Source organism: Jaculus jaculus, chromosome 16, assembly GCF_020740685.1.
Source record: "Jaculus jaculus isolate mJacJac1 chromosome 16, mJacJac1.mat.Y.cur, whole genome shotgun sequence".
NCBI lineage: Eukaryota > Metazoa > Chordata > Mammalia > Rodentia > Dipodidae > Jaculus > Jaculus jaculus.
Genome location: NC_059117.1, coordinates 42,588,017 through 42,613,036, shown reverse-complemented (window position 1 = coordinate 42,613,036; position 25,020 = coordinate 42,588,017). Strand labels below are relative to the sequence as shown.

The window sequence follows — 25,020 nt, the reverse complement described above, 5'->3', positions numbered from 1 at the left end:
CACCTGCGTGAAACGCATTCAGACGCCTCTACTGTGAGCAGGTTGTCTTAAAATGGAAATGCATCGCTACCGTCTACAAAACAGGTATACTGTGTACTTTTGGTGAGTATTTAAATATCTCTGTGGGATTCAAAGGTACAGGGTTTATTCTCTGAACAAACAATAACTTGCAATGGGGAAGGTTGTGCCAAGGAATAATTTACGGCTTTTAAGTACTTCCCAAATGCTAATTGTTGCTGCCCTAAATCTGTTGCTTTTGCTGTAACTGCATTTGCTTTTCAAAATATTGTTTAAAATCTGTGTTGATGGTGTTCTCAGACAACACAGCCGAGAATGGACTGGCTTTCGGGGGACAGTGGCAGGCCAGCTTCCAGCAGCGTTGCCTGGAGGCACTGGTGGCACTGAGGAAGAGAATCCAGGTGCCAGGTGTGCTCTGGGTGCCTGATGCTGATGTGACAGAGACCATCAATCTCTGCGTCACTTCCTAGCCACGCCACTGCATAACTGCTGTTCGAGGTGCCTCCCGCTAATGTCATACGTCACCATTATAATGCAGTCTAAGTCAGCCACTGGCAAGTGATCCTTCACTTGCTTTCCTTCTTAAAAACATATTTTCTTTGAATTATAAAAATAGAAGTAATTGGGCTGAGAATGTAGATCGGGGTGGAGTGCTTGCCTAGCTTGTGAAGGGTCCTGGATTCTGTTCCCAGCATTGCAAGAAAAGTAAAAATATTTTGTGTACATATTTGAGAAAATACTTATAAGAAACAAATAAAGATGACACAAGGTCCCTCTCCTGTCCTGGAAACCAGTGCTGCGGATATGTCTTATAGCCTTGATCTGAGCCCCCATGAGCCAGCATGCACAACTGGAACACACTGCCTAGGGAACCCTGCTTTTCTACCTTGCACCTGTTCTTTTATTAAGGGTTTTAGGACTTGGGACTCCCTGGTTGCTGTGCAGTGTCTGTAGAGGTGAGGCCTTTGCCATAGCCTTTCTGGCCTGGTCAGGCTTAGTGTCTGGTGGTTAGCCATCACCTGTGCTCAGAGAGATTTTTCTCCCCCTTTTATGACTAGAAAGGTGAAGACAAGAGCAGTTTGGGGAGGGACACATGCCCCAAACGCTCTAGGCTTTAAGCCAAGTGTCTCTCCAAATCACAGCCCCAGGAGGAGAAATGGCTCACAGGCAGTTTTCTAGGAATGGCTAGTGACACTGGAATGTGAAGATTCCAAAGGCAAAGGGCCAGAAACATCCGGTGTAAAATAAAGCTCTGGTGAGTGATCAAAGCTCTAGCAATGGGTCTCATCCAACAGTCGTCCTCGTGCGCGTTGCTCTCTCTCCGGTTCCAGTGCAAATCTCTACTCAAATGCTGCCTGGGTGTGGATTTGTGTGTGTGTGTGTGTGGGGGGGGGGTCCTGCCCTAGGCTCTGCTGATATTAGAAAAAGGCTCCTCTCACTTGTGCTGCAGACTCCTGGAACTATGGCATACTCACTCCTGTGTACACACGTGCACACACACACACACACACACACACACACACACACCTCATTATTTCCCAGAATCCCACCCTCCTTCCAGTTGCCTCAGAGCTGTGAAAGAAGAGACACATTTGAACGCCTTCCCGAATGGCCTTTGGAAGCTTGAGTGACAGGTCCTGACACACCTCTTTCTTGCAGACTGGAAATCTGCAGCAAAGCCAGCTCAGTTTTCACTAAGCTGTTACTGCTCTCTGTGCAAACTCACAAGGGAGGGAAAGTCAAGATTGTAAGATGACTTGATGACAAAGGTGTCATTCTGCAGACTAATAAGCAGGGTGCAAGTGGCACCAGGATCCTAACTGCATGGTGCAGAGCGAAAGCCTCCTTGTTCTGCCAGGACGGCTGTGGGTCCAGGGTAAATGTCCAGTCCCTTGTTAGCAGCACTAATCACAGCACTAGTGTGTCAGGAAAACCTACATAAGTGACAGTATTTAAGAATTTCTCAGTCTTTCACTACTCAAATGCAGTAGTAAACATGCAAATGACCTTTCTCAGAGCACAGAGTAATGTGCAATTCTATTAAAGCCCCTTTCCCCAGCACTCTCCACTTTCATTTTCTCTTAACAGCAAATACAAGATCACAAGTCTCTCAAGGGACCTCAGGGATAGCTGCATTTTCTACACTGCTTTTCTTAGGTTGGCACATTTTTCTACACCAGGAGCCCTTGGGTCCTAGATGGTAGAAAAACCTCCTCATGTAAGCCACAGCTTATGCTTTCAAAGCTATAAAGTTTACCTGGTCCACGCAGTACACAGAACACAAGGAGAGAAATGCTGCCACTGAGTTCCTGAAGCAGACTCTGAGAAAGAGCGAGGAGAGAACAGACTTCTCCTCACAACTCCGCTTCAGCGATGTTACTAAACACAGCCCCCAGGACCGGTAGGTACTATGGCGTCTTTCTGCCTTAGTTGTTACTTTTCATGGAAAAACAATGCCCATCAATCACTGCAGTTCCCCTTGGGGTTCAAATACCGTGGCATGGCCAGTTCTACAATTATTTCCTTTGGAGGATATCTTAACTTGAATGGAAGCATTAAAAATAACTCTACAAAATCCACAGAGCTATTTTATGAAGAAACACATGCGGGGCTGGAGAGATTGTTCCGTGGTTAAGGCACTTGCGAGTGTAGCCTAGGGACACAGGTTCAATTCCCCAGTACCCATCTAAGCCAGATGTACAAGGTAGCACATGCATCTGGAGTTAGTGTGCAGTGGCTGCAGGCCCTGGACACCCATTCTCTCTCTCAAATAAATAAAAATAAAAAGTAAAAAAAAAAAAGGAAACACATACTCTGGCCATGAATGCTATTTTCAGGCTCTGCCTACACAATCCAACTCCAAAATTTATCAGCTGATCAGTGACTCCTTCCGTAGGCAATTGTGACAATAAGATAAAATTCACATGCCCTGAAGAAGTTGGTTCGCTCACCATGGACATTATGTCAAAAAATATTTGGACATGAGGGCCAAAGGACATTTGAAAACAAAGGTACATTGAATGCTGCTGCATTTCAAAACCTAAATTCACTGAATTAAAAAAAGTTATTTTAGCCGGGCGTGGTGGCACATGCCTTTAATCCCAGCACTCGGGAGGCAGAGGTAGGAGGATCGCCTTGAGTTCAAGGCCACCCTGAGACTACAGAGTTAATTCCAGGTCAGCCTGGACCAGAGTGAGACCCTACCTCGAAAAACCAAAAAAAAAAGTTATTTTAAAAACTGGCAGCCTAGTGAGGCATGGTGGCACACGCCTTTCATCCCAGCACTCAGGGGGCAGGGGTAGGAGGATCACTATGAGTTCGAGACTACCCTGAGACTACAGAGTGAATTCCAGGTCAGCCTGAGCTAGAGTGAGACCCTACCTCATAAAACAAACAAACAAACAAAAACCTGGTATCCTGTATACAAAGAAACAATAGTAATATAGTTGTAAGTGGACCAACACACCACATGGGCAATTTTGACATTGTTTACTAAAGTTTTAGAGGGATGAGACACGGGAGTAAAGCTGCAAAGACTGAGGAGCAGCTACAGGAAAAGGGAGGCAGGAAGGCAGGCTGTCTGTTGGTGAAAACTCCCCTTCCACCCTGAGCCTACATTCTGGGAGAAAGTGCGCTGGAGATGCACTTCTCCAGAGGTGGAAAAGTTGGGAGGTGAATTGTGGGAAGGAGAACTTTTTGAATTAACCTAACTTTTGTGGGGTTCTGAAAGTTCTCCTGACTACCTGAGCACTTCCTTATAAAATCTAGTTTTGGTAAAGAGCCTGCTAAGTCCATTTTACAACCCCACACCCAGAGGCCTCAATAACTGATCTGGATGGTGTGTGACCAGCTGGGGATGTTAGCTAAGAAGTAGAATACTTTCCCCGACATGCATAAGACTCTAGATTCAATCACCAGCACTGCAACAAAACCAAACATGTACAACCAAGTATCATCTGATCACCTAGGCCTGACTTTAGCAAGAATCCTCTTAGATTAATTTATCCAGGATCCCTCTGACTCTTGATGTTTCTTCTTAGTAACTTTCTATCCACTGCCCCTCAAACCTGCTCCTTGGCTACAAATTCCTATTTTCCCATTCTGTATTCAGGGTTGGGTACAGTGTCTCTCTTCCATCACAAAGTTTCACTACACTGGTACCTATGATTATGGTCTTTTTGGTGGTTTGATTCAGGTGTCCCCCATAAACTTAGGTGTTCTGAAGCTAGGGTCCTAGCTGATAGAGATTTGGGAATTAATGCCTCCTGGAGAGAGTGTATTATTGGGGGTGGGCTTATAGGTATTATAGCCAGTTTCCCTTTGCCAGTGTTTGGCACACTCTGCTGTTCCTGTTGCCCACCTTACATGGGGCAGGGGGTGATGTCCACCCTCTGTTCATGCCATTGTTTTCCCCTGCCATTGTGGAGCTTCCCCTTGAGTCTGTAAGCCAAAATAAACCTTTTTTTCTCCCACAAGATGCTCTTGGTTGAGTGATTTCTACCAGCAATGTGGACCTGACTGCAACAGTAAAGTGGTACCGAGGAGTGGGATTGCTGCTAGACACCTGACTGTGTGGCTCTAGCCTTTGGGAGCTGATTTTCAAGAAGAATGTGGAAGGATTTGAAACCTTGGCCTAAGAGATGCCTTGCAGTGCTGTAAATACAGCTTGATGGACTATTCTGGTTAGAGTTGAAAGGCCTGAATGCAGTAAGAAGTATGGACTGTGAGGTTTGGCTTATGAGGGTGAGAAAGAGCTTTACCTGGACTGGGCTAGTAGTTTTTGTGGGAAGCTTGCTGTTATGCCCATGTCCTGAGAAGTTGTACAGGGTTGCTTAGTGTAAGAAGAGGGATATGGCACGGAAAAAAATTAAATCATTGGGTCTAAATTGCTGCCCATTCACCTGCAAATTGTTTGAGAGATTACAACCTTTCAGATTGGGCTAGCTGTCCTGCACTGGGACAACAGGAAGAATGTAGACTCTTTTGAAGGGGCTGAATGCGCAAGAAGTGTCCTGTTCTGCAAAGTCTGCTTTATCCCCACACCCTGGATTAACAAATTGGCACCCCACCTGGTATTGTGGAGTATAAGAAATGCAGGAAAGAGATGGTCATTGAGTTTGCAACACGGTCTTGTGTTTTGGAAATGGCATGGGCAGTGTGAAGCAGGTTTGCTGGATGCCTCATGGGGCCATGAGGATGAATCGTGGATTGCAGTGGAGACCCAGTGGAGATGCCAGGACCATGAGAAGGATGCCAAGAAAAGCTGCCGGCCCTGATGAAGTTTTCCAGGACTGTGAGTAGCGTAGCTAGGAGTGCAGAATTGGAATGCCAGAGACTTGTTGCTGGTTATTGAAATTGGAGATTTGTCACTGGCTGGAGTTGTTGGACTTGAAGTTACAGAGTTTGATGTTTTCCCTGGTTGTTTTAAATATTGTACTGGTTGAATATTTCTTTGCTATGCTCAAAGTCATCTTTTGCAGTATATTTCAGTATATTTATCCTGTGCCCTTATGATTTTTTTAGGTTATGTTTTGGTATTATGGCTCAGTTAAAAGATCTTGGACTATGGAGATGTTTGAACATCATTGGGATTGAAAAAAAATATGGGGACTTTTAAAGTTGGACTAAATGCATTGCATTTTACATCATGGATGGCTATCAGTTTATGGGGGCCAGGGGCGGAATGTGGCGGTTTTATTCAGGTGTCCCCCATAAACTTAGGTGTTCTGAAGTTAGGTTCCTAGCTGATGGAGATTTGGGAATTAATGCATCCTGGAAGGAGTGTATTGTTGGGTGGGCTTATGGGTATTATAGCCAGTTTCCTCATGCCAGTGTTTGGCACACTCTCCTGTTCCTGTTGTCCACCTCATGTTAGCCAGGGTGTGATGCCCACCCTTTGCTCATGCCATTGTTTTCCCCTGCCATTGTGGAGCTTCCCCTTGAGTCTATAAGCCAAATTAAACCTCTTTTCCCCACAAGCTGCTCTTGGTTGGGTGATTTCTACCAGCAATGTGAACCTGACTGCAACAGTCTTGAATAATGTTTTGCCTGTTGGTCTTTAAAAATGTTACCTATAACCAGCATAAATGTTTTTCATATCACTGGTTATGAAAAACTTTAGCTCCATTTCTAAACTCTATTTATTAAGATAATTATTCATTCTCTCCTTCATTCATCATTAATTTCCCTTCCTCCCTTTCTTCCTTCTTCAATGAGTGGAGTGCCTATTTCAAGCCAGACACAAAAGACCACAGTATCAAATGTAGGCTCCAGTCAAATAAAATGGAGTAAAAACTGAAGAATATATGTTCCAAAGCCAGTAGGGGTAAATTGGAAGACAGCTCTGAGATGCCTAGAAACAGAATTCTGTACCGAAAGGAAAAGCTATGCAAAAGCTGATGCAGGAGACCCCAAGAGGGCTGAAGAGGTGGTTGAAGAAGGAGGCGTGAACCAGACCATGCACAATGGGGTAGGTTCCCCTTAGGAGAAGTAGGGAAGTCCCTGGGAAATGAAGTGCAGACAAGATGTGTGCAAGTATACCAAGGTCACTGGTGGTTGATGACACACAGAAGCTGAATAGGGCCAACTGGCTGTGGGACAGGCGTCCCTAAATCTTTCCTGAAAAGGGATACATTGTAAGTATTTCAGGTAATGTGGGCCAACAGGCCAAATGAAGGATAGTTTTATTCATATATATAACAAAAGAGACAGCAATTTCTAGAAAACATTTATTGCCCCAAATCAAAATATAGTATACAATAAATGAATAAAATAAAATCTTAAGCCACAGGTCAATTAGTGAGAACAATGGAGTTCTTTTTTGGGGACAGTAATATTTCCTTAGTTGGTGTTCTACCTCTGCAGCCGAAAAGCAGCCACAGATAATGTATAAATGTATGAGCATGGGCTGGAGAGATGGCGTAGCGGTTAAGCGCTTGCCTGTGAAGCCTAAGGACCCCGGTTCGAGGCTCGGTTCCCCAGGTCCCACGTTAGCCAGATGCACAAGGGGGCGCACGCGTCTGGAGTTCGTTTGCAGTGGCTGGAAGCCCTGGCGCGCCCATTCTCTCTCTCTCTCCCTCTATCTGTCTTTCTCTCTATGTCTGTCGCTCTCAAATAAATAAATAAAAAATGAACAACAACAAAAAAAATTAAATGTATGAGCATGACTATGCCCCACTGAACTCCACTTATGGGCTAAAATTTGAATTCTATGTAATTTCCATGTGTCATGAAATATATTTTTTTCAGCTATTTTGGCTGGAAATAAAACAAAAACTTTGGTCATGAGCTGGATGTGGGCCACAGGCTCCTGCATGCCATGTTCTGTTGCATTCTGGCTGTGTCTAAGTGTTTGCTCCTGAGCTTGGTCAGTTTTAGCTGCTGATTACAGGGTCTGCTATGTGCTTCTCACCATGTGACGACAGCGAATGGCTTGTGATGAAGGTCCATCCACAGAAGTGTCACTAAAGGTGATCCACTTTAAGGAAACAATCCCCCTTGGTAATCCACACATAAAAAAGGTTGGGTGGGGATGTAATTCAGTGGTACAGTACTTGCTTGTTGTGGGTGGGGCATAGGGTGGGTCTTATCATAATAGAAATAAAGAAAAAAGAAGTGGTCTGAGTATGACACTCGGCCCTTGAGAAAACTCTCCCCCAGCAACTCTTGACTCAGGTTAAAGCTTTTGTGGATAATCTTTGCCATAATCATTTGTGCTCTAGACTAATAGGCCACTATTTTGTGTACTGCAAAACTATTTATTGAATCTCCTAAAATTAAAAATTATGTTCTTTGTTTTTTTTGTTGCTAGCATAAACAATGCTTTTTAAAATGAATACCATGTATCTCTATATTTCTATATAACTATGGTTAGTTGCTTTAAGAAAAATTATTTAAAATTAAACTGGATCATAAGAGTCTGTTTTCTTTTTTAAAAAAATTTTTTAAAAATTTATTTATTTGAGAGTGACAGACACAGAGAGAAAGACAGATAGAGGGAGAGAGAGAGAATGGGCGCGCCAGGGCTTCCAGCCTCTGCAAACGAACTCCAGACGCATGCGCCCCCTTGTGCATCTGGCTAACGTGGGACCTGGGGAACCGAGCCTCGAACCGGGTTCCTTAGGCTTCACAGGCAAGCGCTTAACCGCTAAGCCATCTCTCCAGCCCAAGAGTCTGTTTTCTGAAGGGGTTGGTCGATGTTGTTATGGGGACTTGAAACAGTTGTGTTCTCACTAAGAGTTATTAACAGCCTGATTCCTAATCCTCTAGCCCATGTAGAACCACTGCCAAACTGATAGAAGGAAATGTTCTGTTATTACAGGCTATTTTTTTTTTTTTTATCTGAAGTCATGAGAACAACTTTGAATATTTTCAGATTTGGAACATTCCTAATTTGAAAATCTGAAATGAAAGATGCTCTAAAAATCTGAAAAAAAATTTCAGCATTAACTCAATGCTCAGAATGTTCCAGATTTGGGGAGCATTTTATATTTTAGCCTTTTGGGTTAGGAATGCTCAACCTTGGGCTGGAGAGATAGCTTAGTGGTAAAGGTGTGTGCTTGCAAAGCCTAAGGACCCAGGTTCAATTCCCCAATACCCACATAAGTCAAATATACAGGGTAGTGCTTGTGTCTGGAGTTCATATGTAGTGCCTAGAGGCCCTGGTGTACCCATTCTCTCTATCTGCCTCTCTCTTTCTCTCAAACAAACAAATAAATAAAATATTTTAAAAAGAATGTTAAACCTCTCCTGCCATGAGATCAGAACACGTGCATTTCTTCTTGATCATATCCCATGCCCAGTTCCTGCTCAGCCTTTCTGTGTCCATCTGCCAGAGCTCTAGGAACAGTAATAACATTATTTTTTTTTGCCTTTAATATGCATTGTAAGTATTTTCCCAGACTTCAAAAACAGATTTCAAAAAATACTAAAGTTTAAATGGTCAGTTCTTGCCCAAACTGGTATGTTCTTTCATGTGACAGACATTTAGAAAAGAAGGAGCAAGGAGAAAATGAAAAAATAAAAAATAAAAAATATAGAATTCCCCAATTAACCTCAGCACCAGTGAAATTGGGACTAAGTAATTTGGGGGGGGGGATCATGTACATTTTAGGATATCTGGCAATATCCCTGAACTCAATGCCAGTATCACCCATGAACTGTGGCAATAAAAACAACCCCAGATATTGTCAAATAGTCCCTGGTGGAGGAAAAGATTTATAGAAAGAATAGGAATAAGTATTGAAGTTAACTTTTTAATTTTTATTTTTTTTTTAAAAAGTTAATTGAAAATTAACTTTTGTTGTTGGCATTATCAAATTCTCTTCTGATCTGTCATTTATAATATAAATTAGACAACATTATGTGTAAAAGGCATGTTGTTAATTTATCACTTTATTTAGATATTTTTTAAAAATTTTATTTATTTGTAAGGAGAGGGGGTGGGGGGAGAGAGAGAATGGGCATGCCAGGGCCTCTAGCCACTGCAAACGAACTCCAGATGAATGTGCCCCTTGTGCATCTGGTTTATGTGGGTCCTGGAGAATCAAACCTGGGTCCTTTGGCTCCGCAAAAAATGCCTAAACTGCTAAGCCATTTCTCCAGCCCTAATTCATCATGTTATACCTACTTTTTCATAATCAGCATAGATGTAATTTTTAATTAACATTATGGCATAATGCAAGTTGTAATTAATAGTATAGTACATTTAGTTTGCATAAACCACTTTAGATCTATTTTTCACTAGCATAAAAAGCATTGTTGTGCATATCTTCATATAAATTATTTTTTATTCCTTTAGGGTTAAATGCTTAACCAATCTTCTATGTAAAGCTACCTGATTACCAGGGGAAAGACTATGATATATTTAGGTTAAATGTTTCTAATGACAATGCTCCAGAGACTTGTTCTTTTTTTTTTTTTTTTTTTTTTTTTTTTTTGGTTTTTTGAGGTAGGGTCTCACTCTGGTCCAGGCTGACCTCGAATTAACTCTGTCATCTCAGGGTGGCCTTGAACTCATGGCAATCCTCCTACCTCTGCCTCCGAGTGCTGGGATTAAAGGCGTGTGCCACCACACCCAGCTGAGACTTGTTCAACATTTACTGAGCTCTAAATGTGTGTGTGTGTGTGTGTGTGTGTGTGTGTGTGTGTGTGTGTGTGTGTTGTGTCACCAGCAGTGTTCAAAAGAGGTTATTTTCTGACACCTTCAATAACATGAACTTTGATAAGGCTATTTATTCTGGCTTTTTTTTTTTTTTTCAAGGTAGATTTACACTCTAGCCCAAGCTGACCTGGAATTCACTATGTAGTCTCAGGTTGGCCTTGAACTCACAGCGATCCTCCTACCTCTGCTTCCTTTTATTTTTTTTCAAGGTAGGGTTTCACTCTAGCCAGGCTGACCTGGAATTCACTATGTAATCTCAGGGTGGCCTCGAACTCATTGTGATCCTCTTACCTCTGCCTCTCTAGTGCTGGGATTAAAGGCATGCGCCACCATGCCTGGCTTTACTCTGGCCTTTTATTTTGTGTTATCACAGTTAACATTATTTTTTGAGAACTGAGTGTTTTTTTTTTTTTAATTTCCATTTCAAACAGCCACAAGTCAGATTCATACCATACTGACTAAGAACCTGAGCGAGTTATATTCAGCAACATTTTGTGTTCTCTACATGAGAATAAGACAAAGAGACAAGATGAGTCTCTGATAGCAAAAAGAAGCAGAGACTTGCCTGGATAGTTCTCCCACTAGGAATTTTATACTACAATGTATCCTGTGATTTCCAGTTTGGTATTTCTTCTGTGTTCTAAACTCCAGTGCATCTGGCCTCCTTTGTTCATGTGAACTTGTACCACCCAGGTGGCTATAGCAAAAAATTATTATTTGATGGGCTCCAGGTCATAGTAGACATAGCCACATTTCTGCAGTGCCAGCAAGTCTAAGCTTATGGTGATGACTCATAAACTGCTTATCACCATGTGATGATGACCTTGAATTTGAGCTTGTGCGATTGACTGAATTCAACAGGGAAACTTCAATACTTATTCCTATTCTTTCTATAAATTTTTTCCTCCACCAGGGACTATTTGACAATATCTGGGGTTGTTTTTATTGCCATAGTTTATGGGTGATACTGGCATTGAGTTCAGGGATAGTACCAGACATCCTAAAATGTACATGATGCCCCCCACCAAATTACTTAGTCCCAATTTCACTGGTGCTGAGGTTAAGAATCACTCTTCTAAAACAAAATGACCACTTTCTGTGTCCCTTTTCTAATTCCAAACCATCAGTGAAGTGGAGAAAGTGCCAGACAGCATACATGGAAACTGCCTGGACCCACTGTTGTGGAGACAGGGAAACTTCAGTGAGAGATTTACATAGCAACACAGCTTTGCACGTGGCGCTCAACTTGACACCTGGAGAACTAGATGCGGAGCTGCCGCTGTGTTGCAACTTCCAAATGACACACTGCAACTTGACGGCTCAGCAGCTCACCTTGGCTTGGTTCCTCTCTGGAGCTTCCGATGGGATGAAAGTCACTTAGGGAGACTCAGGCAGTCTGTACAAAGCAGTAAGATTAGAGGGGATACAAGGGGACATCTGAAGACCTTGAAGCAGGAATAGGGAACTGCACTGGAACAGGGCCAAGATGGTTAGGAATCAGCACCTGAAGGGGACAGAGCCAGCTCCCTGAAGGCTACCTGTCACATGAGAGCCTACAGTTCTTAACACTAAACATGTTCTGATCATGTGCATTCAAGGGGTCTGTGTTCCACAGTGAACCAGACAGGAAAAGAATAGCTGATCTTACCGGAGGTGCTGGTGGTGGGGGAGGGGGAGGAGCCCCCACAGGTGGGGGAGGGGGAGGCAGAGGAGGTGGTGGTGGCGGCGGCACCGGCATAGGTCAGTGTTGGTGTTTCTTGTTTACGATGGTTCCAGGAAAGTGATTTCTGGTCTGAAAAAGAGAAAAGAGTTTTCAACTTGGAAGCCTTTGCTCATACAGGCAATGCTGTCCTATATACATGTACGTGTTGTAGATTCTGCCATTCTTGTTTGTTCCTTAGCTCATTCGTGATCACAGAGAGCTTGCTTTGACAATGGCCTCTGCTCCATGCTGCAGGCTGACAGAACTAGTCAGATTCCAATTTGGTGATAAATCCGACAGAATTTAGCTTTCTGTGGCTCTATAGAATATTTAGATATTTAAATAAATATATATAGCCACATCTCATTCTGCGATGATTTTTCCAGGTAACTGGATCCTATGCCAATTTCACTGAACAAGGCTGCCCATGTGTTTCTTCACCTTCGACATCCTAGGCTATTTGAGTGATTTCAGGAGAGCTTTCAACATGACCCTCTACCATTGCCTGCTGAGTTTTGCTTACTTGGTTTAAGTTATTTCTCTTCACCTTTCATGTGGAGGCTACTAAATGACAGGCTAATCACATTCATTTCCACAGAAATTCTTTATGAATAATAGGAATATTTCTTTTCCTAGATAGGCACAGGGCCTAGTAGAGATATGAAGCTTTTTGCTCCGTCATATTTACACCTAGGAAGTGGCAGACCTGGAACTGGAACCCAGGCTCAAGGATGCAAAGTCCAGTCTCTCTCCAATATGATTTTTGGCTACTGTGAAAGAATGTAGGTAACACAAACTTTATCACTTAACTGTTTCTAAATATATGACAATGTAGTGGCATTAAACACACACACATGGTGTTGTGCAACTGTGACCGCTGTGCACTCCCAGCATGTTTTCCTCATTCCAAACAGTCACTCTGGACCCAGTGAACAGGAACTCCTCATCCTGCAGTCCCTGTTAGTCTTCATTTTGTTTTCTGCATCTGTGAATTTTCACCTTCTATGTACTTGTGTGGAGCCATGACTCATTTGTCTCCTTGATCCTTTCACTCAGCATAATGTTTTTTATGCTTGCTCCCACTGATTCCATTGGATGCCTGCCTCACTGTTGTTTAACCATTTCTCTCCTGATGGACACCTGCTTGGCTTTCGCTTTGGGAGGTATTGTGAGAAATGCTGCTGCCAACACTGGTGCACAAGTACCTCTTTAAGACCTTGCTTTTAGCTCCATACACCAGCCATGGAACTGCTGAGTCATGTGGCCCAGACTTCAGCCTCAGCCTGCTTTTGGATCTATGACTGCACACAAACTGGACTTGATATAAAATGCATATCATGTGACTTTGAGGGGAAAGGATTCAGGGCAGTTTAAGAGTTTCAAGTGCATGAACTTCTCACTGGGCAGCCCATACCTCTCTGGTAAAGAATTCCCCTAGACAGAGGGGCCACAGCCACTGGCACTTTTTGCCTCTTATCTTGACATTAAAACAGGAACAAAATGATTGAAAAAAAAAAATCCATCAATGTCCAAAGCATAAAACCACAACAAAATTGAGAAGAGGTCTCAGAGGGTAGTAGAAGGTGCTAGAAGAATCAAAGGAGGCTCACTGTTTTGCTGATGGTCTAGTATGTATAACACAGGGTCAGACATCCATATATAAACTGAATTCTAAAGCAACTTAGATACCCAAAGAGCAAACACAAATTATCAACTGTTATATTTTGATACTTTCTGTCATACAAGGCATTGGGTATATTCTCTATATCATCTATTACTTAGTGGCAAAACTAACTTCAGTCAAAAGTGTACAGCAGAGATTAAAGTGCAGAATTATTAGTAGCACAAGAGCGCATAGCAGAGTGTCATTGTGGATGAACTTCAGCATAGAAGAGGATGCAGACCTGCTTCCCCTTGGTGAAGAGTCAGAAGAAGGCTCAGAAAAACAACCTCAAAACACTAAAATACTGCTTACCTAAGAGTTTTGCCATTAACCTATAGAAAAATGACATAGAAAAAATTTTAAGAATGACTACAGCATATCTATTTATGACTCTCTCAGCTGACTGTTCAGTCTCATTTCCCAGCCTCCTCTGCAGTTAGGCATAACCATGTATTTGGGCTCTGGCCAATAGAATAATGGCATAAGTGACCTGCAGTGCTTCTGGGCTGGCTCATAAGACCTTTCACTCATGACTTCTGTCTTTCCTCAGCCACTGGCTGGAAGCAGAACTTCTGTGTGTTGGCAGAGTCACTGGTGACGGGAATATGTGCTTCTGATTCGCCTCTTGTAAGGTTTCCTGCTAACCACCTCATTAAAACTTATACCCATGAATAAAGAAACTCCAATGTGTTGATTTTGGAGTTAATTTGTTATGCTCATTACTTACTCTACCTACTATAGGAACTGAAAAGAATATAATCACTTCTTACTAGCACAGTAGCTGTATTCTATAAAGTTGCTATGAAACTAAGTGTGATGGTTAATTGTATGTGTCAATGCGACAGGGCTGAGGAATTCCCAGGCAGCTGGTAAAATTATTATTTCTGAGCATGCCTATGAAGATGTTTCTGAAGGAGATAAGCATTTGAATCTGCAGCCTGAATGCAGACCTCCTCACCTGTGGGGGCTAGCCTGTTCTATCCACTGAGGGCCGGGACCGAAAGGAGCATTTCTGAACGAAGCTCGTCTAACCCATATATTCCCTCCTTAGTACACATGTATCCAGCTTCCTTGGGCTATGCCACACTTCAGCACTATGCTTGAGTAAACCTTTAAGCAGCAAAAACACAAAAATTTAAAACTGAGGCATAAAGTAGACGATGAGAAGGAGGCTTGTTTAGGGTACAAGTGGAGGCAGAGGGTCACTTGGTTCCATCTCAGTTCTGAACACGCATGTTGAGTGACACAGTTACCACCACTTCCCGCACACGTGTGAGTGACCATGAGAACACCCACAGTGCTGGTTTTAGAGTTACAAATCCACTGTAATGAGCAGGTGAATTGGCACATATGAGGATCAGCTATATGACTTTAACCCCTGCCTCGTGCCTGGCATAATATGATGCTTTATCAAATCCTCTATCAACTGCACGATCGGTGCTCACATTTCAATTTTATCTCAGCTTATGCAATTTGTACTAAATTGCAGAAAGAACCTAGAAGATACATTTCATCCTCTTATCTTTGGGATTCAAAACCTCATTTCTACCACATTCCATTATCTTATTAAATTGGTAGGATTCTAGTTGCCTTACTTCTGTGCTTCAATTTCTCAAAGATTTAAAAATACTTTTGAGGCCATGAAGTAACAGGAACCCACAAAGGTGAGAACAATTCTTCCCTTGCCTCTCCCACTGAGCCCTTGTTCTCCATCTGACGCTGTCCCCAGGAAACAGGATTCAGCCTCGTTCGGCTCTCAGGGAGTGATTTTTCAAAGTTTATGATGAAAAGATATTTTTACATGCAGTACTTGATGGCTGTGAAGGCTTTTTCTTGACAGTTATAATAATTAAGTAATTATCTAGATAAGTATTTGGTAAAATCTGATGGAGCTTCAGGTAGTCACAGGATGTACCCATGAGCTTTTTGATGCTTTGAGTTCTACCAACCCATTTAGAAATGTTATTTTGTTCTAAAATGTATTTAAAATGCTTGAAATTTTTAAAAAGGCTAGTTCTTCCAAGGCTTTGATACTTCTTCCAAACCCATGAATTAACAGAAAAACAGCATCATACCAAATGCCCATGAGATGTTTCAGTACTACTAGAGAAGGGGAAGGGGACGGAAGAGACAGAAACAACACAGCACCCAAGCGGGCAACGCTGGCATCAGCTGGAGCAGACCTGGGCTCCTGTCTGCCTTGGCTTCTTCCCGGCTGAAGTTTCTCTATCTGTAGAATGGGGCTATAATGCTTCACTCTTAGCTTCCACAAAGACCAGAGAATACAGTCCAGGTCCTACATGCAGCAGATACGGACCCTGCAGCTCTGCCCAGCACCACCATCATGGATAACCACATTAAATGTAATAGAATGATAATAAAGGGAGGAGGAGGAGAGGTGCCACAGAAGACCTGGGATTGCCAACAAATGCCACCACATTTCAAATGTAAGGAGAGGGTACAATAAATAAACTGTTGGTAGAAACTTCTGCATATTTTCAATAATTTTTCACTGCTTGGTGGTGGTGGAACTGGAATCTTTCTCAGCAAGCAGGAGTGGCACATATGCAGAGGTAAAATGTGCCTGCCTGTGTTGTGGGGAGAAAACTGGGAATACATGAGGCTTACGTAGGCTCAGCTGTTCTACAGTGACCCTGTTCTTGGCGGGAGGGATGAGCTTTTAATTTTTGACAACTCACCATCTTTCCACTATCCCAGTTCCCTATAATATGAGGAATTATATACTGAGCCAGATAGAAGCCAGGACTCTTGTCCCAGCATCCCCGGTTGTTGATGAGCAGGCTCTGGCCACAGACTAAGAGGTGTGATGAAGTACAAATGAACAGGGGATGGAGGGAACAGTGTTAATAGGAAGAGGGCAGGGTCTAGAGAGGAGATTCTCACTCAGCAATCTCTGGTTGGTGAATGTTCAGAATGAAGAGCCCTCTCAAAAAGCCACACATCCAGACTTGTGTGTAAAGTCTGATTCTGAAATGTGGGTAAGTACAGTCATCCCTTGCTATCTGCAAGGGTTGGCTCCAGGAAGTCCTGTGGATTCCGGAATTCTCAGATGTCCGAGTCTGTGTAACCAGCACACATCCCCCAGTGTAGTCTACATCTTGTCTAGGTTACCCACAATGCCCCCAAACAATGTAGTGACATGGAAATAGTTGAGATACTCTCACTGCATTGATACACACACACACACCATGCACTTAAGCACAGACACAATTTTCCAGTATTTTCTACCATGGTTAGTTTAATAAGCAAATGCAAACCCATGGATATGGAGGCCTGACTATAGTTCTACAAGTCTTTGTATGCTCCTCTGCCTACCCCAGGGGACTAACATGTGTGTCACACAGGACCCACAGACTGCCAAGTGCAATCTCTCTACTGAAACCACTGTGGCATGGGGGCACGGCTCCTCCTGCTGCGTGGGAACTATCCTTCCTCAATCCGTTGGGTCCCACCATTCCTTTCCATGACCTGTCAGCTGTACCCATTTAGACATAGACATGTGCCATGTGGGCTCACCTGCTGACATAAAAGCTACACACAGCTTTGTTCCACCTGGACCTCAGGAGTCATCTGAGGAGAGCCAGCAGTAAACAATGTCTCCCACTGAAATGTTTAAGGAATCAACCCCCACTCGCTGTAGTGTGTTGGGTATGGCAGTTCACAAATAGAAAAAAAAAAGTACTTACTTTAAAAAATAAGAATCGCTGCTATTATCTTTTGTTTAAGTATTTGAACACAAATCTAAAAATAGGGTTGTCTATGTATCTCTAACATTTACTTTGATGTTGTCCCTCTGAGTTCCTTTTTGTTAGGCCATGAAATCAGAGTAAAGAATACAGATGTGTCACCTCTGAACTAAGGGAGAAGAATGAACCTCAGGAGGCAATTCCATACTTATGTTACACCTCAGGGGGTCCTGCTGCATCCAAGGACCAGACACGGAAGCTTATTTATCATAGGCACCCTGCAGCCTGGACTGCTCAAACCCCAAGCCCACGGGCAAACACTATGAATAAAGGAGTCCCAAAACACACATGGAAAATGTCTAAGCCTGTAAGTAAAATAATGAAAAGAATTTGTTTTAAACCTTCTCTCTAAGTGATGATGACAATAATACTCAATGTCACTTCCTGCTGGTCTAGTGAGCAAATCCTAAGAGCAGTCCTCTCCTGGCCTCATGTCCTACACACTGCTTCTCTCCCCAGTGTGACTCTACCCCTCTTGGCCATATGGAAGCTACTGCTCTCAATGTGCGTGAACAGAAGCCTCGGAAATATTTAGCCTTTTGGGGGGGGTGGTGGTACATGTTAGCCTGAGTAGTGTGGGAACAGGATAAAGGGAACTAAAACACATAGGATACTTGATAAATAATGCAAAAAACAAACCCCATCACAATCCTTCTTGTGAACAGGCACTGTTCTTAGGGATTTTCACATGGGAACTCATTTAAGTACCTCAACATCCAAGGACACAGATACTGTTATTCTCGGTATTCTTCAGATGGGGACTGCTGCCCAGAGAAGTTTAATGGAGGTAAGAGAGGGGTACCAAAGAGGATAATATAATGGAAATATGATCAGATTACAGCATGTCCTTGTGTTAAAATTCTCTCTATATATTGTATATGGATAGATGACTAGATAGATAGAAAGAAAAAGAGAAGAGAATGAAGGAAGGAAAGAAGGAAGGAAAGAAGGAAAGAAGGAAGGAAGGAAGGAAGGAAGAAAGAAAGAAAGAAAGAAAGAAAGAAAGAAAGGGAGGAAGGAAAGAACACAGGGCTGAAAAGTAGTTAGAGGTATTTGCTTGCAAAACCTTCCCGCCTGGGTGCAACTCCCAAGCTATCCATATACGTTAGGTGCAAAAGCGGTGGAAGTGGCTGGCATTCGTTTACAGTAGACAGAGGCCCTAGCATGCAAGGATATGCATGCACAATATACACATGTAAATGAAAATATTTTAAAGCACAAAAGAGAGAAAGAAGGAAAGAGAGAAAGAAAGAAATTTGTCCCAACTCGCACAGAGTAGCAGTAGAGCTGGTATTCAACTCCAGTGTCCAGCTCTGGAACAACCTCCTTAGCGCCACACTAATCTATACTCAGTCACTTACATATGTGACTCTTAGAGTTCCTATGACACACAGGTACCACCTGAAATTATAGTCTTTTAACATTCACTATAGATTAACACACGCTTTTAGAAAAATAAATTAATTTTAAAAAAGAAAATTTAAATTTCTATTGTAAATGATAAGGTAAAACCACTTACTATAAATGAAAGTTAATAACAGCAAACACAATTATTATTAAACTTATGGTATTTATCCAACATTCCTCTAAATTCAGCTTGTTTCCAGGGAAGTCTAAGCAGAGACACAAGGTGTAGACAGACAGAGGTGTAAGGCAGTGGTCCTGGGAGTGGGCAGGGAACAGTTAAGGCAGTGGTCACTCAGCTTTCTTGGCTGATGACATTCAGGTTTGAAGCAGAGTCTAACTCAGGTGACTCAGTATGTCTGAGGTGGGCATTTCTCACAAGTGCCCCTTAGGACAAGAGAATACTGTTTCTCTGAGGACCACACTTGGAGAAGCTCTTATAGTGGAAATGTTAGAAGCGTTGGCCCCTTTGGGACCATCTTTCTCCCAGTACAGTAGGTGCAAGAAACACCTGGCCAATGTCAGCTCTGGAAATGGTGTCCACTCTGCCCTCCCCAGACAGTAATAAGCACATGGATTCTAATATGAACACACACCTTAACCACAGTCAAGTGCAAACCCGAGTATGCTACACCTACAATAAGCTCATGAATTGATTTCCTTTTATAAGACTTACTAAAATGCAAATCAGTTCCCAGCTCATTCATTGAATTCATTATAATATTTGAACAGCATTTGGTAAAATCGGTAATATTGATAATATTCACCACTGACTTGGGTTTATTTAAATTAAGGCTGAAAGCCATAAAATCCACTGTATATATGGTTCCCATGGGCAAAGGGAGAAAATACTGATTTTTTTTGTCCCTTTTCTATTTTCTTCTCTGAGTTGACTAAAAGAAGAAAAAGTTATGTATAATCACCTATTTATATGAAAGTTTTATATAACAGTCAAATGCCATTTCTTGTCTTGGGAAATAGAGGTCTTTTGCATTAAAATGAGGAGTCATTCATCAACAGAAACCTGCCTTCAATGTTGTAAGATGAGTCGTTTTACAAAAATGAATAGCCCCCTCTTTAATGTACTTGATGATGTCAATTTCTTCCATCTAGGTAGCAGCTCTTCCCTGAGGACTGCGAGCTCTGCAAAGGTGCTGTCCTGGCGGAGACCCCTGTGGACTGGAGGCGGCACAGCTGCCACAGAAGACGCATCCTCTCCTCCAACTCTCACCTGGGGGCCTTGGATGTGAACTGTTACCATCTCAGGGTTCCGGCTGCTGCGTCTATAGACCAGAGAAGGCCAGGGAGGTTATGGCAGTAGGGACTCCTTGTCTAGCTTGGAGTGAGGACTTCAGTCAGCCGCAAGTTGCCACTGTCATCTCAGTCACTAGGCAGAATCCTTCCAGTGGCAGCCAGCCTGAGTATAGCTCACTGACAACCAAGCCTGCTACTCTGACTGGCAGGTAGCACCTTCCAGACTCCGTGACTTCACTCCCAGAGTTGATACCGACCCCTCTCCAGGCTCTTTGCCATGGAGTCAAACTCTAGCTCTCATCCTAACTTTGAACTCAGCCTACTACAGCACTGCTGAGTTTTCTTACTTGCTGCTGTGTTTGAATATAGGTTGCTCCCAAGGGTCCATGTGTTGCACGCCTGTCCCAGTGCAGTGCTGTGAGAAGTGGTGGAGCCTGTCAGAGTCACTGCCTGGTCAAGGACCAGTACATCATTCAGGGCTGCCTTCTAAAAGGATGAATGCCCAGCTTCAGAGATGGGTTACGTTTGGCAGGACAGTAAGAGTTACTGTGACCACAGGTTGTGAAGTGGCTCACCCGCCTCTGTCTACTTGCTTTCCATGTGCTGCCATCTACAAGAACCCTCATCAGACACAGTTTCCTCATCTTTGACATTTCCCCAAAGGAAAGTATTTCATCAGAGCTAGCAGTAGTGGGGAAGTGACACAGCCTACCCTTTATAAAGAAAAGCACCATCCAGATAAAACCTCACATCACAAAAGAGCTAAATAAACCTCTTTTCTTCTCAAGTTTTCCAGGGTCCAGAACTTTGTTATTGTTACAGAAAGTGGGCTAAGATGAAAATTTTTTCTTTTTTTTTGTTGGTTTTCCAAGGCAGAGTCTCACTCTAGCCCCAGCTGACCTGGAACTCACTCTATAGTCCCAGGCTGGCACTGCCCACACAACAATCCCCTATGCATCCTAGAACTCACAGCAAGCCTCCAAGTAATGGGATTAAAGCTGTGGGCCACCCTGCCTGCCCGGTGACAAACCACTTTATTTGACATATGTAGGTATTTGCTCATGGTAGAGTAAAAAGAAATGCCTCTATATCTTCTCTCGTAAACCATTTCACACTAAAATGGGAAGGAAAAACTAAGGGGGTGTGAAATAATATTCTTTGTTAATCTCCATTTCAACAAGTCTGAACATCAGTAAATGGGCCAGTGCTGCCAATCTCCAGGTGGGAAAAACACAGGAAGTAGGTAAAAATGAAGGACACCATGACTGCAGACCTCAGGGAGGTCACAGAGCACTGTTCTCTCACACAGGACACCATGACAGCAGACCTCAGGGAGGTCACAGAGCACTGTTCTCTCACACAGGACACCATGACTGCAGACCTCAGGATATCACAGATCCCTCTTCTCTAACAACAGACACTATGACTCCAGACCTCAGAAGCTCACAGAGCTCTGTGCTCTCACACAGGACACCATGACTGCAGATGTAGTGGGGCTGAACTCAATATCCACCCCCAGTGACATGCCTACTCCAGCAGAGCTCCTTCTGCTAAAGAATTAGAAGCTTAATCAAGAATATCTGGGTCTATGGGAGACATACATTTCCATTCAAAGCCCCACAGTATATATAGCTAGCCACACTATTGGTAGAGAGGCATGTCCAAATGTTGTTAACAGAGTAAAGTACATTCCTGAATTTGTGTTGATAATGCTATTATAGGGGAAAAAAACCCCACTAACTAAGTAGGAGTTGACAAAAATAGGGCCAAAGAAATGGCAGTGAGTATTTAGTTATCTGTAGAACTCAGTGCAATGTACTCATGAAATTATGGTCCCAGATAGGAATGAATTTGACATTTTCAGGAACATGGATGGAACTGGAGATGATTATGTTAAGCAAAAAGAAAAAAAAAGTCAAATGTAGATGAATTTTCCCTTGTATGCAGACTCTAGATTTAATTGTGTTTGTGTATGTGTGTGTGTGTGTGTGTGTGTGTGTGTGTGTGTGTGTGTGTAGGTCATGAAAGTAAAAAGGGAACCATGATCACCATGGAGGAAGAGACCATCATGGAGGAAGAGAAAAATAAAGATACTACAAAAACTAAGGAAAATGATTATTATCAGCTAAAACTGGATGGTTCAAATGAGGCTTAGAAAGGGATTGTGCAGAGGAAGGAAGAAGCAGATATTTGGCATTGATGATGAGGTGATCAGTAAATATTCACTGTTAAAAACAAGTCAATAAAAAATACTACCCAGGAGCTGGGCGTGGTGGCACATGCCTTTAACCCCAGCACTCAGGAGGCAGAGATAGGAGGATTGCCATGAGTTCAAGGCTACCCTGAGACTCCATAGTGAATTCCAGGTCAGTCTGGGCCAGAGTGAGACCCTACCTCGAAAAAAAAAAAAAATACTACCCAGGGGATTGCCTAAGCTATAATTATAAATTCATGCATTAAAAACCTTTAAACAGAATTCATCTCCTAAGTGTGATACACGGATACAAACCCAAAGAGAAAACAGAATGTTAAGTGACATGTTAAAGCAAATTTAGCAAGAAAAGATAGCAACAACACAATAACTGCCTTTCAATTATTTCATTTTTTTAACAATGCTCAAAATACACCATGGTAAATGGGAAATGACTCAACAAATTCCAGCTAAAGTCAGCAACAGGACAAGAGTATATAGTATTGACATGACCACATGCCAGCATTGTAGAGGAACTGGGGACAATGACAATGGAATATAATGTAAATGACAATGTACACTCTATAATGACATACTAGATAGCTGATAAGCTTTAATGTAGCAATATGGAAAGGTCTCCAAGTTATAGTACGGGGAGAGAGCAAGCAGTAGCAAATCTACATATACTGAGTAGGATTTTTATTTATGCCATAAGTGTGTATTTATATACATGCTCATGCTTATATGTTGTAGGAAAGTCTTGAAAAATGCCTAATAGCTAGGTGGTCCGAGAATGGGGGTGAGAAACACTCTAAACTATGTACTTTTTTTCTACATGTGTGTATATGCGTGATCATATGGGTGGGCATGCAAGTGTGTGCGTGTTCTTGCATACGGAGGCCAGAAGTTGACACTGGGTATTTTCCTCATTCACTTCCGCCTCATTTTCCAAGACAGTCTCTCACCAAATGCAGATCTCACCAATCAGCTTGACTAGCTAGTGGACAAGCCCTGGAGATGTTCCTGTCTCCACCTCCCCAGTACTGGGGTTACAAGGTGCACACCACCATGTCTGGAATTTTTATGTGGGTGCTGGAGATCCAAACTAGGTCCTCAGTCTTGCATTTCAAGCACTTTAGCCAACAGCCATCTCCTTGGTCCCCTTTTTGTACAGTATAAAAGTATGCATCATGCACAGTGTTATTCATCCCCAAAATTAATTTCATGGATTAGTAATTAATAAGAACCTCACCAACTCACAAAGCACATCTTTATTTGGAAAAACTATGAAGTTTTGTACTATCTGAACCGGAAGAGCATTCTGTTGCTTCAAATGTATAAAGACATCTTGATGATTTGGTCTAATGGAGCAGCTATGGAGGAGGAGCCTCATGGTCTGTCCCACACAGAGACATCTTTGCAATAGCCATCCACAGTGTGAGATGACTGGCCAGCATACCAGGAAAATAGGCAACTATGGAACCACGAATTCTCCATATGCCACTCACAACCCTACAAACTTAATTCTTGTGTTAATGCATGGTTAGGGTACAGTGAGGAACTCTCACATGATTCTCTAGTGTAGACTTTCTCAAACTTTCACTCATAACTTCTCTTCACTAGAGAAGTTTTTACACAGTTATGGATATCTAGGTACATATAACAGGCATACAAATCCAACATTTACTGTCAACAAATCATAGAAGAAATTAATGGTGTAATTTTTACTATTTATTAAAGAAAACCAACTTGCAAATTGATGGATTGTATTGTGCTTAATTTACTTAAAAGTAAAATCTTGGATGAATATTTGATGCAGTAAGACTTCAAAAGAACCTCTGGCATTTTTCCGTTGCTGTGTTGATCTGTGTTCAGGGCCTTATTAAAAATTGCAGGAGAAGGGCTGGAGGCATGAATCAGTGCTTAAAGGTGCTAGCTTGCAGAGCCTGGCAGTCCTGGTTCAAGTCCCCAGTACCCACATAAAAGGCATAAGATCTAGACTTTATTTGCAGTGGCAGGAAACCTTGGCAGGCCTATTCCTTCTCCCCATTCTCTTTATGTTTCTCTCTCTGTCATTCCTTGCAAATAAATAAATAAATATTTAAAAACAAAATCCAAATCCCAAGCTAAAATCCATTTAACAATTTTTGAATGAAATTCAAATCAGCAACTCAAGCAGCAAATTTTAAAATCAAACATTTAATGCAACACAACCCAAAAATACACTAATTTGAAACATGTTGAGAAGTAACTAAACCATTATGTTTTCCAAGAGCAGAAAAGTTACTACATATAGTAAAACCACTGTGACTCAATACAACACAATGGTCCAAACACATCTGATCTGAGCTGAGGTGGTTCAGGCAGCATTCTTCTGGGCTGTATGACATTGTGGCACGTGCAGTGGAAAGTGCACATGTGTGTTCAGAGTCAAGGCTGCCATGAAGTCACACGTTGCGTCAGGGACAAAGCTGGCCAGAAACACCTTGGGTTCACTATCCTTTTGATTTTGATTTGATCAACACAGCTATCGAATATTCAGAAACCTTTTACTGTTGCTGTTTTTGTGACCCTCATTTAGTTATATGACCCCACCATTTAAGAAGTTCTATTGGACATGAGTCACTTGTAATTTTGTTCCAGCTGTAAGTGATCCTTGCGATTCATTAAATGCAAGAACACAGAGATGCTGGCCAAGAGGTCATAGGTCTGAAATAAGAACTGTTGGCTTCCTCCTTCCAGCTGCATAATATGAACCCCAGTTCCTAAAGACAGATGTCCTGGGTCACCTTGTTTTGGCATGTGTATAATTTGCATGGATAATGTAAAAATGACTGCAGGTCAAACCCCATCACGTAG

The 25,020-nt window shown here is 42.4% G+C and overlaps 1 protein-coding gene across 2 annotated transcripts in view; it reads right to left on the bottom strand.

The window, feature by feature from the left end:
• Wipf3 (WAS/WASL interacting protein family member 3) overlaps window positions 1-25,020 on the bottom strand; it is a 110,014-nt gene that overhangs the window by 73,572 nt on the left and 11,422 nt on the right. For both annotated transcript variants that reach the window (XM_045136118.1, XM_045136117.1), the window contains exon 2: window positions 11,829-11,972. In XM_045136118.1, coding sequence (XP_044992053.1) covers window positions 11,829-11,918 — 90 coding nt within the window. In that variant the 5' untranslated portion in view covers window positions 11,919-11,972. The remainder of the gene's footprint in view (window positions 1-11,828; window positions 11,973-25,020) is intronic.